We start from the raw sequence: 19,689 nt of genomic DNA, 5'->3' as shown, positions 1-19,689 counted from the left end.
ATTTGCTTTTCATGTGGTTACAAGATCAGGTTCAAATTTTCGATCCTTCCTGTCACTGTAAGCCAGATGAACCTCTGTGCTTCTGAATCCTGTCTTAGAAATATCCTGGGCATCTGCACCTCCTTGAAAAAATCAGTAGCAAAATTAGAACAGTGTCTGTCATATATGTTGTGACTCTTCTATTGAACCACCAAATAATAAAGAGAAAGAGAAAGAATGTAATATTCGAAAATATGAGGAAATCTAAAGTTGAATTACTATATAAATCTTTTTATTCATAGCATGAAGAACCACAATATGAATACTTTGAAAGGTTTATATTGATTGTGTTTTAAAATGTAATGTAAAAAAAAAGTACTTTTGTTTCCTTTCTTGAGGGAAAGTGATTTCTTTTTCTTTCTTTCTTTCTTTCTTCCTTTTTTTTTTTTTTTCTGAAAGGGAGAGAGAGAGAGAGGGCATGAGCAGGGGGCAGGGTGGAGGAGGAGGGAGAGAGAGAATCTCAAATAGACTCCATGCACAGCATGGAACCCAACATGGGGCTTGATCTGATGACCCTGAGTTCATAACCCAAGCCAAAATCAAAAGTTAGATTCTTAACTGACTGAGCCACCCAGGCGCCCCAAGGTGATTTCTTATTTAAACAACAGAATAGAAATATTGTAGAGTAAATTTCCAAAGAATGTCCAATCAAAAGCGAAGAATGATAGCTAGATAAGTGGCTTACTACAATTCTTTGGCCTGGAAACCTGATTCCTTTCTTTATAAATCTTATCTCTCATATTCTACAAGTATGTGTGATTTCATTGTTGAATCAATTTTCTTGAGTTTTAAGGAGCATTTAAGAAATGATGCGATGCTCTGATGAATGAACTTAGAAAATCAGAATGCATGTGGAAGTAGCCATTGATTTGGGGATTGTGATACATTTATTTTAAAAAAATGTTTATTTACGGGGCGCCTGGGTGGCACAGTGGTTAAGCTTCTGCCTTCGGCTCAGGGCGTGATCCCGGCGTTATGGGATTGAGCCCCACATCAGGCTCCTCCGCTATGAGCCTGCTTCTTCCTCTCCCACTCCCCCTGCTTGTGTTCCCTCTCTCGCTGGCTGTCTCTATCTCTGTCGAATAAATAAATAAATAAAATCTTTAAAAAAAGTGTTTATTTACTATTTTAGAAAGACAGCATGCATGAGCAGGGTAGGAACAAAGAGAAAAGGAGAGAATTCTCAACCAGACTCTCTGCTAGTGTGGAGCCCAACTCAGGGCTCGATTCCAGGACCCTGAGATCAGGACCTGAGCTGAAATCAAGAGTTGGACGCTCAACTGACTGAGCCACCCAGGTGCCCTGGGGTTATAATACATTTAAAATCATTACTTATTCTGATGATATTGGGTTGGAAGATCTGTTATAATATAATAGATTTTTTTCTTTGAAGAAATTTTATATATATATATATATATATATATATATATATGAAATAAACACACGCCTAGTTGGTATTAATCTTCACTATGACAGGATACATTTCTTTTTTTTTCCCCTTAGTTTCTGATGTAGTGTTCCATGATTCATTATTTGTGTATAACACCCAGTGCTCCATGCAATATGTGCCCTCCTTAATACCCATCACCAGCCTATCCCAATCCCCCACCCCCCTTCCCTCTAAAGCCCGCAGTTTGTTTCCCAGAGTCCATAGTCTCTCATGGGAATGAACAATAAAATGGATTTTTTCTTTTTTTCTAGAAGACTTGCTCCATTTAATGACCTTATTGGTAGCCTTTTCACACAAGCAAGAAAATGTTGAGGACAAGTTACCTCATGCTTTACACTTCAACTGATAGAAATATCTTTGCATCTTTGTGGTCACATGTCAATTTAACTCAGCTCAACGTAAAGTTATTGAGGCCTATCAAAGGCAAGGCAGGTAGATTTTAAAATATATACCCACTGCTTACGAAGAGTGACATTTATGGAGAAACTTCCACAAATATTTTACCATAAGACTTGCTTGGATAAAAGAAATAGTTGAAGTATTTGTTTAAATTGTTTTCTGAGCACAGAGGAAGAAAAGTATTAATTTTTCTTAAGGCTTTCAAAGTGGTTCTCCAGAGGAGGTAACCATTGAGCTGAGCTTTGGAAGCTGAGTAGAACTTCAAAGGGCAGAGGATAGGGGAAAGGCGTTTCCCGAAGAAGGAACCAACTGGTCCACGGAGAATAACTTGGTTGCACCTGGGACACAAACCATGGATAAGGAAGTGAGAAAAGATGATGTTGAATAGTAAACTGGATTAGAGGAGCAGAGAAGGAATGCTTTGTTAACATACTCAGATTTAATCTGGTACAGACGAGGAACCATGAACATCTCTTTTTTTTTTTTTTAAAGATTTTATTTATTTATTTGACAGAGATAGAGACAGCCAGCAAGAGAGGGAACACAAGCAGGAGGAGTGGGAGAGGAAGAAGCAGGCTCATAGCGGAGGAGCTTGATGTGGGACTCGATCCCAGAACGCCGGGATCACGCCCTGAGCCGAAGGCAGACGCTTAACCGCTGTGCCACCCAGGCGCCCCTCCATGAACATCTCTTAACCGGAGTAATGATATAAAGGGAAAATGACTTCCAGTCATGTGACTGGGAGTCAACAATTCTGTGAAAAGCAATAATCTTGTTTTAACCAAGGTAGACAGAGACTGCATGACTGGCCATAATCATTATTAATCCAGCAAATGAGAGTTTTCTTTCCAAGCCAAAATTTATAGTTCTTTCCTTCCATTTTGGGATTGACTTTAGGAGAAATATTTGAATTGGTCATGAATTTATTTATTCCTATGTCCTTGCTACCTTTCTAGCACCCCACGTCCTTACACATTTAGTGTTGCACTGCCCGATTCCCTGCTATCAAGGTCCCAAAATGGGTGGTGGTAAATCTCTCCTTGTCCCCCAAATTGTTGAACAAAAGCTAAGTTCCACTAAGCTCTCAGGAAAAGAAGAAAGTGTTTATCCTAAACTTCCAATAAGGGAAGTCATTTGTATTTGATTTTCTCAATTTTATTGATATTAAGATCTTCAAAGTGCAGAACATTTGAATTGGAAGTGACCTAGGATATACTATAGTATACACTCATTTTATTTTATTAAGAGATTTTATTTATTTATTTGAGAGAGAGAGAGAAAGAATGAGCGTGGGAAAGGCAGAGGGAGAGGGACAAGCAGACTCCCTACTGAGCGCGGAGCCTGATGAGGGGCTCAATCCCAGGACCCTGACCTTCATGGATTTTAAAGATGAAGTCATAACTTGGCTAGTACTAAAGGACCAACCTGCGTAAACAGAATTCTTCAGTGGAAGTACACCCAGTTTACTCAGTTCTCTCTCTAACTAAATGTTGTAATAGATTTATTAGAAATTGCTTCCATGAACCTAGAAAGCCTGGGCATTTCTGATGCATTGTTGTAGGTGTATAATCCCTTCATGAAATGAGATGATGTTTAATGCACCTCGTGAAATGAGATGAGCTGACTGTGAGGAAAGCCATGAATGTTAGCGGCTAAACACAGGAGAGCTGTAGTCAGATCTTCTTTCTCAACTCATCCAGGTTGCTTAGTAGCTCTTTGATTTTGAAAAAAGTAATTGTCTTTTCTAAGGCTCAATTTCTTCAACTGTAAAATGGGTTTAATAATATTAACCTGATATTTTTAAATGAGTTTTTGATAAAATCTTACATGAACAAAGTTCAGTACGTCAACTTTAATGAAATTTAGTTACTTTATTAATCAAATATATGAAAAACACTTAACCACTATGAAATTCAGTAGCTACGCAAAGCACATCATGGCCTAGAAAAGTAAGGAATCGGAAGCACTATCAATCATGTGCATAATGTAGGGTCTCCAATTACTTTCATTTTCTCTTGGACTTTTCTAAAACACACACACACACACACACACACACACACAATATAAAACAACCAAAAAAGGGGTCTAAAGTACCTCTTTTAATCCAATGAATGTATGATTGCTACAATAAAACCTTATGGTAGGATATGCTTGTGCCTCACTGGTGGGAAGGTGCAATTAATGCGTCACTAACTGCCTCTTATTCTGCTGAGCCTTGGAGTCAGTGAGGGAGAATGGGCCCAGCAATGCATGGCAAGCAGTCAGTAAGGCCGTTACTGAGAGAGATGGAGGAGACACAGAAGAGATTCTTACATCATTCCTAGCTCCCACGTTACTAATCCTTGAATTGTCTTCAGGAAACTTTTAGTTGGCAGAACTGATTGCTTCATCTTGATATTTTAAAAATACCATAGGGAAAAATAATCACCCTTATAAACACAAGCAACACTTCCCCTCACTTGTTTTTTGAGGGTGTATTGGTTTTTCAACTTCTTTATAGGTAGGGCTGTTTATTTTGTGTGTGAGGAATGAGCCAAAATGTTACTAGTTATACCTGGAATCCAATTTCTTATTTGTAGGGATAAGTGCATGGTTAGAAATAGCTAAATGGTTACCTAGACAAAAACTAGAGCTGGTCATATAACAATATTCATAGTTGGGAAATTTTTAATTTTTCTCAATATTAAACAAAGGGTAGATAGACACTAAAATTTTCTTGTGATAGCCTTATATGCCTCACACATGGCCAGATATTTACATGCATTCTAAGTTTTAAAATCCTCAGAGAACAATCCTGCAACAACATTTTAAATGTGAGAAGACTCAGGCTCATAGAGACTAAGACACCTGTCATCATAGAACTAATAAGGAGCATAGTTGCACTTTTTCAAATCGAATCTGCCCAGCTGCAAAACCGGTGAGATGATCATCAGTATTAAGGATACTGGGAACATTTTAGCACAAAATAATTTTTAAAGTTTCGGAAAGCACAAAGATACCTCAGTAGATCATTTTTTTAAGGAAGGCAGGAGGGAAGGAAAGGGTATGAACACATAGAAGGGTGCAGCATGACGTTTCAGCGTCCTCTGGTAGAAGAGGAGAAAAAGATAGAGAGACACCCCATATATATGCAACAAATAACCATTTTTGAAAGTGCAGGGCAGAGTGGCAGAGGGAGAGGGAGAAAGAATCTCAAGCAGATTCCACGCTGAGCACAGTGCCCAACAGGGAACTTGATCCCATGACCCTGAGAGCAACCTGAGTGGAAATCAAGAGTCCGACACTCAACCGACCGCGCCACCCAGGTGCCCCCAAATAACCATTCTTCTAAAGATGATGATTCCTATTATATGACAAGCCTTTTAATTTTGCAAAACATCTTAATGTGCTCACTAAACAACCTTTAGCTGAGCTAAAGGACAGGAGCCAACAAAAGGGGAACTGGTCAGGATAATATGGAGTTCTTGAGGTCATTCCAGGAGAGAAGAGGTAGAGCTGAGAAATATCAGTGGGGAAGATATTAGAGAAACCACAAATGTTATGAAGTTGGGGATGAAGTGCTGTAAAATAGTCCCTGGAAAAAATCCTCTGTGGTTAGGGCGCAGAAGACTTTAAAGAATAAATGCGACTAATGCTTAAATTTTATTTTAAAATTATTTTGTATTAAGTAGCTTTCATCTGCATCTGATAAAGTTGCAGTGTGTGTGTGTGTGTGTGTGTGTGCGCGCGCGTGTGTGAATGTGGAATGGATGCGAAGGAGGTTTACAGCAATTTTAAAAGGTCTCAAGAGGCTTGTGATTATTTAAACACTGTCATCACAATTTTTAAGTCATAAAATGGTCTTTAGGCATAACCTCTGAGGAACTGATTAAATTCTAACTAATAATTGTCACCTGATATAGTTTTACCTTATATAGATAAAACTTTCTTTTTTCAAGAGGAATCTTGTTGATTGAGTGGGAAATAAAATTCAAGATTACATAGACCTTTCCCTGGGGACCTATATTTCTCTTCTGGTTATAGCTTAAGACTAGTTTGTTTGTTTTTTTAATTGGTGGAGGGGGAAGTTTTTTGAATGAATTTGGATTAAACTAGTAATGACTGATGTTTCTAACCCCTAAGGGGTTTATGTTTGTCACAGATTTTAACTGAATTTGGTCCACCGAGAGTACAGATACTAGACTGGCTGGATCTTAAAACCTATAAGAAAAAAGCAGTGGTGCATGCAAATCTGAAGACCAGGGTGAGCTCTATAGAGACGTAGAGTAATCTTGGGCACTGATCCTAGAGGTTTGCATTAGTTGAATAATGATTTCAATTCCCGCAACAACAAAAGAAAATAATAGTGAAGTTAGAAGTCCAACTCTCATTCCTATCAGATTCTGAGCTGGTATATCAATTCAGCTCTGCCATGATTTTAGTAGTTGTGACTCACTCATTTTTCTGCCATCTCATCCTTATGTTCTGGGATAGCTCCGTGCTGCGTCCACATGAACTGCCAGTAGGAGGCAGAAAGGAGGAAGGGAAGGGCAAGCTGATGCCATAAAGGGTTGGATAAAAATTGCACACTTCTCTTAGAACCTATTCTTTGGCTGCAGAAAACCTAGTTTGAGCAAAAAAGGAAGAGAAGGGAAGCTTTGTGGTTGTGCTGTTTTGTTTACTTTAGTTTTGCTTTGTTTTTCTAAGAGGTATTCCATAAAGACCCACTCTGGCTCCGAGGAGCAAACACTGACATGGATAGAGGGTAGGTACTGCTTCTAGCCCAGGCTCTGTCAAATCCATCTATGGCTCTGGGCTGTCACTTTGCTTTTCCATCTGTTGTCTCAAATGTAGGCGAACATACTGGGCCAAGTCATTTCTATTGTCTGATTCAGGTCTGATGGACTGAAAAATTCGCTTCACTAAACGTATTGAATTGGCTGGAAAAATGTTAAAAGACTTTTGGAGAATTTTCCTGTGAGTTACATCAGTAACCATACATGGTAAAACATTTGCAATCACTCAACTTTTCACAGATTTCTTTTCTTCCATTTCCCCCCCAAATAACATCTAGTCATTCTAAAGTAGGAAGTACTGATTTCTTATATCCCACAAAGAATGAATTAAGATGCATCTTTTAATGTATCACTTAGTACCCTTTACAAAGAACCTAAGGGCTTAATGTGGCATGGGCTGGAAGAAATCATTGTTATCAGGAAAAGAAACTCGGGTACGAGGTTCTCAACTTCTGATTAAGTTATCCAGTAAATTCACTTTCAGTGGTGAGTATTTGTTTATTGGCCCTGATTGGCAAAATCTGGGATGAAAAAAACCGATGTGAGGTTAAGTAAAATATTGAAAATAGACAAAGTAGTAATGCAGATGGGTAAGAAATGTCCTGACAGAAACCAAAAAGGTAAATAGAGAAAGAGAAATAAGGGGGATAATTTGCAAAGAAAAAGACTTACAGCCCACTAGTGACTGGGATGCAGAGGTTTGCATTTGCTAAGTTTAAGTGGATACTGTTTCACTTAAGCCACTATTTCTAGCATCTCCTGGGACAAAAAATCATAGAAAAGGAAAGAAAAATGTAGAGAAAAAAACCCAAAATGGTATTCTAAGAAAATATGACTTTTTTTTTCACCTTTTAAAAAGTTTCTATCCTGATCCAACATTCTCGTTTCCCATTGAAGGAAATTATGAGAAAAAACTCCACTTCCGTGACTGAGTTCATTCTCCTCGGACTGACCAGTCGCCTGGAATTGCAGATTGTCCTCTTCCTGCTGTTTCTGGTGATTTACATGGTCACGGTCGCAGGGAATCTTGGCATGATTGTCCTCATCCAGGCCAATGCCCGGCTCCACAAACCCATGTACTTTTTCCTGAGCCACCTGTCGTTTGTAGATCTGTGCTTCTCTTCCAATGTGACCCCCAAGATGCTGGAGATTTTCTTATCAGAGAAGAAAACCATCTCCTATCCTGCTTGTCTGGTGCAGTGTTACTTTTTCATTGCCTTGGTCCACGTGGAGATCTATATCCTGGCTGTGATGGCCTTTGATCGGTACATGGCCATCTGCAACCCTCTGCTTTATGGCAGCAAGATGTCCAGGAGCGTGTGCACATCCCTCATCACGGGGCCTTACGTTTATGGAGCGCTCACGGGCCTCATGGAGACCATGTGGACCTACAACCTAGCCTTCTGTGGCCCCAATGAAATTAACCACTTCTACTGTGCGGACCCACCCCTGATAAAGCTGGCCTGTTCTGACACTTACAACAAGGAGTTGTCAATGTTTGTGGTGGCTGGTTGTAACCTTTCCTTTTCTCTGCTCATCATCCTGGTTTCCTACCTTTATATTTTTCCTGCTATCCTGAGGATTCGTTCCACAGAAGGCAGGCACAAAGCTTTCTCCACCTGTGGCTCCCATCTCACATCTGTCACCATATTCTGTGCTACCCTTTTCTTCATGTATCTCAGACACCCTTCTAAGGAATCTGTGGAACAGGGAAAAATGGTAGCTGTATTTTATACAACAGTCATCCCCATGTTGAACCCCATGATTTACAGCCTTAGGAATAAAGATGTGAAAGAAGCATTCACCAAAGAGTGGTTAAGAAAACAAAGATGCTCTTAAAAGCAATCACTATTCATTTCGCCCCCCAATTTTTCGAAACCTTTTCCCAACATTATAGGATGGAATTGATAGTGGAATGAGAAATATGGTACATTGAAGGGGAACATTGCATTTTTAAAACTTCTAGTAATTTTTTAAAGATCCAAACATGAGAAGTAAAATTCCATTATAAAAATGAACATGTCTGTACTTGTCATTTTTTTTGCTCACTAGTTATTTTAATTTCTTTGCCCTTTGTGCACATGATAGCCTTACCTTTCTCCCGTTTTGGGTTTAGGTGGAGGGGTGTGGCTATTTCTGGACAATGAGTTAGATTAGAATTCATATGTGTCACTTCTCAGCTGAGCACTTCATTGTTTGTGAGAAAAACCCTCAGTGGTTTTGTTTTTTGTTTTTGTTTTCCTTGCCCTGGTGACCGGCAATATATAGAATTTAAGTGTAAGCATGGGTTCTTGAGTGAGGACATGTGGAAAAGTGCCCTCCACCAACTCACACTAGAAATGTGGGATGGATGAGAAGTGCCCTCTGTCTTACAGGCTGCTACCGTATGTGGAGTTGCTTATTTCCACGGCAGTGAGTAGCCTCTTCCGGATGAAATGATATTAATTATACAAAATTCAAACATGTGAATGCATATGAGAGAAATTAAGCACCACGACCCTCAAAAAATCACATTTGAGATTTTATGTTTTTAGTTTTTTCTATTTCTACATATATGCATGTTTTCGTTAAAATACCCTTATTGTAATTATTTAAAATTGCTAATGTAAAGCATATATATTGTTTTAAAAGTCAAATAGTAGTATAGCCTTATATATACTCCTTTCTCACTTCTCTCCACTCTATCTCCCCATAGATAACACCTTGTTGTTACTGTCGTTGGGCATTAACTCATTTTAAATTATAGGTTTATATGTCTATGTATTGATTTTCAAACATGTGCACGATTGATTTGCATCTTTTTACTAAAGTTAAAGTATAAAAATTTTTCCACCTATCCCTGCATCCCTACCCAAGAACCACCAGTTCTTTCTCCTCATCTTTCCAGTATGGTCACATCTGAAGTTCTTCTTTAATTGATATGTGTGGTTAAAATAACTCTAAGCATATCATTAGAATTACCTGAAGAATAATATGAGTAGCACTATGAACATTACTAATACTGTTACCAACACTGCAAGTAATATTATGAATGTAATTCTCTTTTTGCACAATTATTTGGTTTTCAAAGTTACTAGTTGTTTTACTTTTGCTTTTTTTTTTTTAATTTACTATTCTTTTCCAAATTCACGCTGAACGATAAAATACCTGTTACAGAGAAAAACCGTGGGTGATCTATAATTTACACATTTTCTTCCTGGGAGCTTTCTGTCCTTGTTTTGGATTCTGCCGTGGTTGCTCTCTAGGTTTGTTGCAGAGCTGTTATCTGGAGAGAGTGATTGCTACTCCTGGTTTAAAATGTTTCATTCATTCAACCTATGTCAATTACTGGGAAGATGCTACAAACTAGAGATTCAGCAATATACAAGGCAGGAAACGTCCTTTACTGTTTCAGAGGTGGGGTATTTCAATAGCATGGCATGCACACAAACAGATAATAAAATGTTTCAGCTGTTGGTCAGTGCTATGCAGAAGGTAAAGCAAGGCAGTGTGAAAGACAGTGACTTGGCAGTGTCAGAAGTGAGGGTTGTGCTGATGTGTCAATTTCAGTGGCTAGGAAAGGACTCTTAGCGAAGTGACACTTTGAATCCAAGCCTCTTGGGTCAGAAGAAAGCAAACACAAACAGATCTGTGGAAACTGTAACCTGGAGAATCATTAGCAAGGACAAAGTTTCTGGATGAAGCCTGGCATATTTATATGCCTTCTGAAAAATTTAGATTTCTGCATTGAAAATCTATATAATTTTTCATATCTCTGTATACTTATTTTTTTCTGTTTGCCTTTGAAAAAGCTAAAAAATGTATTAAAGATTCAAATTCAATCTTAATTTGCAGTAATATCTTTTTAAATAGTTGGTGCTATATAATTCATCCATTATATCTATTATTGTATCTTTGCTATGGATGATACCATTCACCAGTTAAGTGACATTTTCCCTTTTATTTAATGATTTATAATTAAATATTCTTTAATTCTACCTTGCTGCATATTAATACTACAAACTCTACTTCTCATAATTTTGAATTCACTTGTCCTGTGCCTTTTAGTCTTGTTCAGTTTTATGTACATCAACTGTAGGCAAAATAGGGTTTTGTTGTTGTTGTTGTTGTTGTTGTTGCTGTTATTTCCCATTGTACAAAGTGGAAACACTTTAATCAGTTGATTTACATGGGGGTTGTCTCATTTGGGGCAGTGACCTTTCAGAAAGAAGAGCAAGCATATCCCAGGTTTTGCTATGCTTTGGTTATTATCCTCAAGCATCTGCACTTATTTTGGTGTCAAATACTGAGGAAACACCCAGATGATTTTCTCACAGCTAAGGATCCCTTATCCTCAGTTTGTCTCACGATGCCCTCTTGAACATGCACTGAAATGAGGCTGTAACCTACTTATTTTGCCTACAGAAATCACGTGTCGATTTAGATTTAAGTGAATCTTCCATATGTTAACTCCCTCATTTTTGCTATTTTGTAGCTCGGTCTTGTGAAGCAAACACCAGTAAAGTTGAAGACGGCAGTGTTCTTTCCTTTCTGTGGTTGTTCTTTCTCTCATACTTTAAAAGAAACATTCCAAGTGCCTCAATGACGCAGTCCAATGAAGCGTTACTGCTCTGTAATCATTTCACGGCATGAAGAAACAGGAATTTGTCTTAGATTGCATGTGCTACTCCACGAGAGCAGAGAACTATGGGCTGCAGAGTCTTTTCCTCATTTGAATCCAAATTAGATCGACACAAAGAGGTGTTTGTGAGGAGTCTGGAAGGCGGAAGAGGAGAAAACACTAGTGCTCGGCTATTGGAAGAACCATGGCTCCCAACCCCAGAAATCTGTGAATATTTTACCTCACGTGGCAAATTCACCTAACAAAATACTTAGTGTTGCGTAATTATCAGGGATGAAATGATGAGTAAGACAGTGTGTCTTGTATCAAATTGTTCACTGCCCAGCATTATGAAACAAGCACTTAAAGCTGTCTGAGACACAATGTGATAATTACTGCAATAGGTACTAAGATGTATGAAAATGCAGGGGAGGAGATTATTAGTTTTACATAGGGACCCTCAAGGAAATTTTAAAAGGAAAGTAAGTTTTTCATGACCCATACAGGTCATGAAAACTAAACCTAGCACAATATTAATATAGGTCCTGGGTAGGTCCATGAATAAGGCAACTGCTCTCCTGACAGTCTTCTTGCAATGGGGCAGGGCCATGGATATGGGGGGAAAGCAGCAATTCCCTCCACTGCTCAGTTGCAGGAACTGAAGTGGGGCCATAAGACTATAGTGCAACAGTCAGGCCGGAAGAGGGAATAACCTGGAGGGCCTACACTGCCAGGCACGCAAGTAAAGTGATCAAATGCATGTATCAGTGAAATACCCACATTTTTTGGCTATACAAAGAACATCTTTATGAACACATATTTCATAAAGACTGTGAAAGAATATATTCTATAGAATGTATTATATATACCAGTCGTATAGTGGAAATGAGAGTCATTTTGAATCAGAAATGGAGATTTTGATTTGCCCAATTAGTAGTTGCTTTTGGGCAATAGGATGAGATGAGAAGCGGTACAAACTCTGGAATCAAAGTCTGCAATCAGGAATCTAGTCCCTGATTCATTAGAAGTGTGACCTTGAGCAAGTCACTGAAACTCTCTGAGGTCTAATTTCTTGTCTGTAAAATAGATATAATAATAGTGATCTCGGGAGGTAGTTAGGAGCATTAAGTTAAATTAGCATGAGTAAATGTAATAAATGCTTTATTGTAGCTATTATTAAATTTGTCATGTTCTTACTTATAAAATGAAGGATGTGAAGCAGATATATTTTTCCTGCTCTGATATGCCACAGTGTTCGCTGCAGGGAATGTTGGTACTTGTTTCATCTTTCACTGGAAAAGCCCAGGAGCACAGAGCGAGGATGCAGAACACGAGATTGCCTTGTGCAGATTAAGTGACACCATCGCCCAGTTGAGCGTGATGCAAACCCAGAGCAAACTGTGTTATTTGATCCCAGGACACATTCAAAATAACTTGAGTTTGGGGAAAAGACAAATTATGCAAATCTGCTATTAAAAACAACAACAACAACAAAACTCAACAGTGGACTCTTCCTCTAGAGAGGTAATTGCCCGCAGGGTCCTTTCTAGGCAAAGCATTTAACTGGTTCTTCTTCTTCCCCCTTTTTTTTTTTTTTTCCTAAGGCAAACATTTAAAGGAAACTTCTCTTGTGGATTTCCAGGTTCTCTTTTGCCTGGTGTACAATGTTTATTATCTCTTATGTAGCATTTGCTTTTCACTTCTGCATTCTTACTGGGAATATTTCTCTTCATTCTCAGGTTGGTATAAAAATGTATCTGGATCTGTCGGATTAAATTTACATCTTAAATTTTATCTTCTCTTATTCTTTATTATTGCCTTTAATTATTCCATACACGTTATCTGTGTGTGAAGGTGTGTATTTGTGCATGTGGAAGAGACAGAGAAATAAGAGGGAAGGAGGGAAGAGACAAAGAAAGAGAGAGATTTTCTGTAGAGATTTGATTATTTGATTATTACAAACTATTAATGGAAGTTATAATTTCCAGGAGTACATTTAATAATAATTGTCCCCTGTGTATATATTTTGTGCGAATATATAATATCTCTTTTCATACTCATAATTAAACTATGAAATGAGTATTATAATTACTGGTACATCATATTGAGGCATAGAGAAATAAAGGAGAAAATAAACCAGTACAAAAGCAGCCTGAGTTTATGAGTCATGGAGCCAAAATTCAAAGTCTGACAACAGAAACGGAATTCTTTTTTAATTTTTTTAAAAAAAGATTTATTTATTTATTTTAGAAAGAGAGAGAGACAGAGAGAGCCAGTGGAGTCAGAGGGAGAGAGAGAGAGGGAAAGAATCTCCGGAGCCAGATTCTGGGCTTCATCTTAGGACCCTGAGGTCATGACCTGAGCTGAAATCAAGAGTTGGATGCCTAACCGGCTGAGCCACCCAGGCACCCCAAGAAATGGAATTGTTTAATTGCAACACTTAATATTTTCATGCCTGTTTTGGGGTGAAAATTCCATTTTTATTGGTAATTTAATTTGAAATAACGAGTGATACAGCATGGGAAGTCTGTGTATGCATTTTTGCCTTTAGATGGTAAGGAAAATCCTCGAAGTACTAATGAGGTCCCTTAACCCCCTACTGTTTTCCAGACCTCATTCTTTTTAAGATCAGGCCCAACCACTCCACCCCCTCTTGATGTCACCATTGCTCTCTATCAGCTGGCGAACCACCTCTCAGGTGTTCACATATGTAGCTTTTGAAAAGTCCATTAACCACCATCTTTTATACCCTTTCATTGTGCTGTATCATCCCTGATACTCTGAGAGCAGACCTGACTTTCCAAGTAGGAATTCTTCTATTGCCGACCTTAGGTAAAAAGCATAAGGATGAAAAGCACAGGTAGTCACGGTCATATCCTGTTGATGCAGAGATCAGTCTGATCTGTTGATGTGTTTGTTATCACTTCTCAGTTTAGAACCTCTCCTCATCGTTGTATTTCCTCTGTCACCTACAAGGGTGTCTAAAATATATTTGCATTAATTTCTCTTTCATATGAATCTGTCCAACATTAAAGATTCAACTTCTTCTTGTTGAGGGATTTCATCTGTCCCAAAGGTTTTATATATATAAACAAGTATACGTATCTGTGATCTAGTCTCTATCATCTATTTTTTTGCTTCTGTTCCCGCGGACTGTAGATGAGGACAAGCAGCTCACAGTAACACTGCAGCACATTTGAGATAAATACTCAAAACTCATTGCCTCCCCCTCCCAGACCCTCAAAGCGCATGTCCAAACCAGAAATCATAGCAACACACTACAGAGCATCTGTCCAACAAAAGGGGGAAATCGTTTGTAAAGTTCTCATCCTGCTTGATATTAATTTCCCCCCAAAATGCAAACAATTGTTTTTAGGGCTGGAAGACAAGGCTATAAAAGTAGTTTATAATTTTAGTGGACTTCAATGCTTAAGATTAGTTTAAAATTAGGTTTATGTCAGAACAATTGCACAGAAGTTCTATGGAGAACAATAGTGGTGGGAGGGACTCAGCCACCCGGGGTAATAGGTACAGGCACAGTAGCAGTTTGTAACACATTTACCCCACCCTGACCAGAGAGAATCAGCACCGCCCATCATAGTCGCTTAGTTGCCAGTTGTAATGCGACTGATTTATGATTTTGTTTGCATTGTTTAGCTTTATGGATTGTATAAGTGCTACACACCGTTACCGTGCATATTTGGGAAAATTGGAATAACAAACCCAAAACAAAATATATTTTCCTATTACTACTTTCTACTCTGTGATTTGATATTACATTTTATTTTTTAGACTCACAAACATATTCCTTTAAAATGATAATTAAACTTTGTGACAAGAATGATAAGTGGGTACATAAGTAATTTTGGCCAATGTCTTAATACACACGCTGTGGATAGTGAGTGAACCATCACACAGCAACTGGTTTAGTCTTTAATACAATTTATTTTTGATATTAATATAAATTAAAGGAAACTGCTTTGTGCATAATGGATTAATGTTCAACTATAATTAAATGTGATCACATGCCTTCTTGAAGCTTTAATTAATCCCTGTGTATCTATGTATGCTTCAATCTAAATATCATGTCACACTGACCACTGGAATACTCTTCTAGGAGAGAATGAGTCCCATAAAGGGTGCATGAGGCCCTAGGGCTAGGGGTAGATAGGGAGAGACACAGATGTTACAAGGAAAGTGTGACATTCTGCATATCATAAAACAAAGGATTTTAGATATAAATTTATTAACTCTGTAACAGAGTTTTCAGCCTCTACAGAAACATATTCCAAAGCAGTTTATCCAGTTATAAATAACTTGAACTGCTATTAACCCTTTAAAATGTTTAAGCCATTGCATAATGCCTCAAGTTTTCATTAAGTCACCTGAGATTCTGGACTCATACAGTCTAATCCACTTTGATTGGCAGCTTTCCACTTTCTTCTGAGAAAATTACTCTTTCCAAGTGGGGTGGGTGGACCTTACCTTTGTGGATAAGAGTCTGTTTGTTTTCATTATGGCCAGAAATCTATCTTCTTGTCTGCTCTTTTCTGGACACTACCCAGTGATAGAAATGGTCCATCAAACTACCTTGAACAAAGTGTAATGTTGGAGGTTAAAACAAGGGTCTTGGAAACAATCACCGGCCCTAGAAATGACATTTAACCTTTGGAGGGCACAATAAAACACCACATCTCCAACAAATTCATTGTCCTGTTGAAAAGCTATCTCAGGATTCCTATTGAACAGAAGTACGCTCTGCATTCTACAGAACATGAATGTGCGTGATGCTGATGGAATCGCTCATTTTCTCTCTTTCTTTATCTTTCTCATTGTCAAGCTAAGTAAATGCTACCTAGGCTAATTATAACATAATTTTTTTTTCCCCAAAGAGCTTCTCATAGCTTAACTTTACTAGGCAGATTGTGTATCTCTAAGAGACTGGACAGGATATGAAGATTTCTCATCATTATTTAATAAATGAGCACTTGTAGATTTTTCTCCTTAATACTTATTAATATCATGCAAGACACTAGTGTTTTCAGGAAAATAATTTGTGTGATATTGTTCTGGGAAAATGTTTATATAATACAACAAATACATTTGTTTAATAGAAATTTGAAACTAAATACATTGAAAATAAGTTTGCAAAATATCCAAGAAACTTTCCCAGAGCTCCACTGGATCTCCAAAGTAGAGCGAATCATTCCCTACTTTCTGACTCCTCTATAACTTTGTAAAAATATATCATGGTTGTAGAAAGTTTGTTTGCAAAATTCCAGTGTAAGTAATGACATTAATCTCTTTGTTTTACCTATCTTTGAATCCCCAGAACATAATTGTCAATAATATTTAGTAGATTATAATTACATGTTAGATAGGCCAAAGGGTCCACATCCAGGAAATCCATATAAATGTATGAATGTGAATAAGTAGTTTACCCCCTTATACTTGACTTTGATGGCCAACGTGATCAATTTGTCCTTCATCAGTTTAAATGAGCATGCATGTGGTTAAATTAAAAATAATTTTTTGTCTGACACTTAGGGCTGGTAAATTATTTGGTTAAGGGGCTCCATTACCCTAATTATGAAGAATATGCTTATGATGAAAAAGTGATGAGTTAAAAAAAATTTTTTTTTGCATTGGGTTAAAAAGAGAAGTATAAGTCTTCATAAATATCTTAAAATATGAAAGTACCAAACATGCCAGTACTGGAAACAACAGATGTTTAAGAAATAGTCTTGGAGGGGTGCCTGGGTGGCTCAGTCAATTGAGCCTCCGACTCTTGATTTTGGCGTAGGTCATGATCTCAGCGTCCTGGGATTGAGCCCGGCATCTCACTCCATGCTCAGCAGGGAATAAGCTTGTGGATTCTCTCTCTCTTCCCTCTGCCCATCCCCAACTCATCTGTGCTCTCTTCCTCCCCACCTCTGAAATAAATAAATAAATCTCAAAAACAAAAAGGTAGGGACACCTGGGTCACTCAGTCTGCTAAAGGACTGCCTTCAGCACAGGTCTTGATCCCTGGGTCCTGGGATCGAGTCCCACATTGGGCTCCTTGCTCTGCAGAGGGGCAGGGGGTCTTTCCCTCTGCCTGCCATTCCCCCTGCTTTTGCTCTCTCTCTTTCTGACAAATAAATAAATAATCTTTAAAAAATAATAAAGAAATAGTCTTGGAAATTTGGCTAAACACAATATTTTGTACTAGCATGTTTCAATCACAATATTTGGTATAACTGTTATGTGCTAGGGCATCTCAGTAACTTTCAGAGAGCCTCTGACATAGCAAGGGCTCAGAAAAGATTTGCTGTAAAGAATGGCAGAGTACAGGCATAGATATTGAATAAAAAAGATAAAAAAGGCATGGAAAAATATATAAATTCATAAGTAAACAATACCTGATTTGTAAATTTATTTCCTTCCAGTTATTACTAGGATTTATGACAAATATTGACTTGGAATTGAGAAAATGCTCAATTTCACCGATGTGACAGAGTTTATTCTTTTGGGACTGACCAGTCGTCAGGAATGGCAAGTCCTCTTTTTCATCATTTTTCTCGTGGTCTATATTGTCACTGTGGTGGGCAATATTGGCATGATCATGTTAATTAAGGTCAGTCCACAGCTTAACAGCCCCATGTACTTTTTTCTCAGTCATTTGTCATTTGTGGATGTGTGGTTTTCTTCCAATGTGACCCCCAAAATGCTGGAAAACCTGTTATCCGAGACAAAAACTATTTCTTATGCCGGTTGTTTGGTACAGTGTTTCTTCTTCATCGCCCTCGTCCACGTAGAAATTTTCATTCTGGCTGTGATGGCCTTTGATAGGTACATGGCAATCGGGAAACCTCTGCCGATACTCAGGAAACCCTGTTTGGGTAGAGTCTCCGTTTCCCCTGCGAGGGGGGATGGGGATGGGCATGCTGAGAGCTGGTATTTCCAGGCTTTTGTTCTCTGGCGGCTTTCCCTGGTGGTCTGCTGTGCCTCTTCTGATAGAGCAGCAGCNTGATAGAGCAGCAGCGGCTGAAATTCAGCCTCTGTCTCAGAACAGAGGGATTGCGGATCGTTCTCCACTGATGTTCTGGCCACTTTAACTCTGTTTCTGTTGGTGCTGCTCAACCCTGCAGCATCCCGGGCTGTGCGCCCCACACCCGGCATCCCAGCCTTCACTTCCAGGGCCGGCGCTTCTCTGTCCTTTGTGTTTCTAACCCTGCCAGCCATCAGTCGCCAGCCGCCCCGCACGCGCTCCCAGAGCTCCCGGTCTCAGTCTGCTGTCTTGCGGGTACTGTCCGCGAGTCCGCCTGCTCCCCCGTGCAGGTGGCCCGGCGGCTGCCAGCTGCCCCGCGCGTGCTCCCGGATCTCCCGGTCTCAGTCTGGATCCAGTGAGCACACCGGAGTTCCGGAGCTCGTGAGATGCTTGTTGGCATGCACTCCCGGCTCACGGTCTCAGTCTGCTGTCTCGAGGGTGCGGGTCCGCGGTCCGCCCGCTCCCTGGTGCAGGTGGCTCACCAGCCGCCAGCTGCCCCGCGCGTGCTCCCGGAGCTCCCGGTCTCAGTCTGGACCCAGTGAGCACACTCGAGTTCCGGAGCTCCGTGAGATGCTTGGTAGTGTGCCCCCCCGGCTCACGGTCTCAGTCTGCTGTCTCAAGGGTGCGGGTCCATGGTCTGCCCGCTCCCCGGAGCTCCGTGAGATGCTTGGTAGCGCGCCCCCCCGGCTCACGGTCTCAGTCTGCTGTCTCGAGGGTGCGGGTCCGCGGTCCGCCCGCTCCCTGGTGCAGGTGGCTCACCAGCCGCCAGCCGCCCCGCGCGTGCTCCCGGGGCTCCCAGTCTCAGTCTGGACCCAGTGAGCACACTGGAGTTCCGGAGCTCCGTGAGATGCTTGGTAGCTCGCCCCCCCGGCTCACGGTCTCAGTCTGCTGTCTCAAGGGTGCGGGTCCATGGTCTGCCCGCTCCCCGGTGCAGGTGGCTACTGCTTCCCGGGGCCCGGACATGGTGGCTCCCTCCCCTTTCCATTTATCTTCCGATATCTGTGCGTGGTTTCACGGCTGCCTGCTTTGTACCTCGATACTCAGTGCTGGAGTTGTTCATTTGTAGAGATCCAGATGTATCTTCCTGCCTCTCAGGCTGATTCTGTGGATGTTCCTGCTGGTCTGGGACCTATCCAGCTCAACTCAGAGGACCGGCTGAAAAAGGGGTCCTCTACTCCTCCGCTATCTTAACTCTGCCTAAAACTTGGACTCTCGAAGTCTCTATATCAATATGTATGTATACATACATCAATAATCTGCCGTTCTGGTGTAGAAAATACATAAGTACAGCGATGTAACACACAGACTTAAATTACACATTTAAGTAATTACAAATTTGTCTGCAAAGATGTAAATATAAAATGACATTGATATGAGGATAAACATTCTTTGTCCA

The 19,689-nt window shown here is 39.8% G+C and overlaps 1 protein-coding gene across 1 annotated transcript; it reads left to right on the top strand.

Annotated features, from left to right (window-relative positions):
* Positions 1 to 7,563: 7,563 nt before the first annotated feature.
* On the top strand, positions 7,564 to 11,749 carry LOC100471797 (olfactory receptor 5M8). The gene is made up of 2 exons (XM_011234355.3): positions 7,564 to 8,462; positions 11,722 to 11,749. Exons 1-2 carry the CDS (start codon positions 7,567 to 7,569, stop codon positions 11,747 to 11,749), a joined length of 924 nt encoding a protein of 307 aa, XP_011232657.2. The 5' UTR covers positions 7,564 to 7,566.
* The last annotated feature ends 7,940 nt before the right edge of the window (positions 11,750 to 19,689 follow it).

Source organism: Ailuropoda melanoleuca, chromosome 16 (genome assembly GCF_002007445.2).
Source record: "Ailuropoda melanoleuca isolate Jingjing chromosome 16, ASM200744v2, whole genome shotgun sequence".
Taxonomy (NCBI): domain Eukaryota; kingdom Metazoa; phylum Chordata; class Mammalia; order Carnivora; family Ursidae; genus Ailuropoda; species Ailuropoda melanoleuca.
Note: the sequence above shows the minus strand (reverse complement) of the source record. Positions and strands in the feature narration are given on the sequence as shown.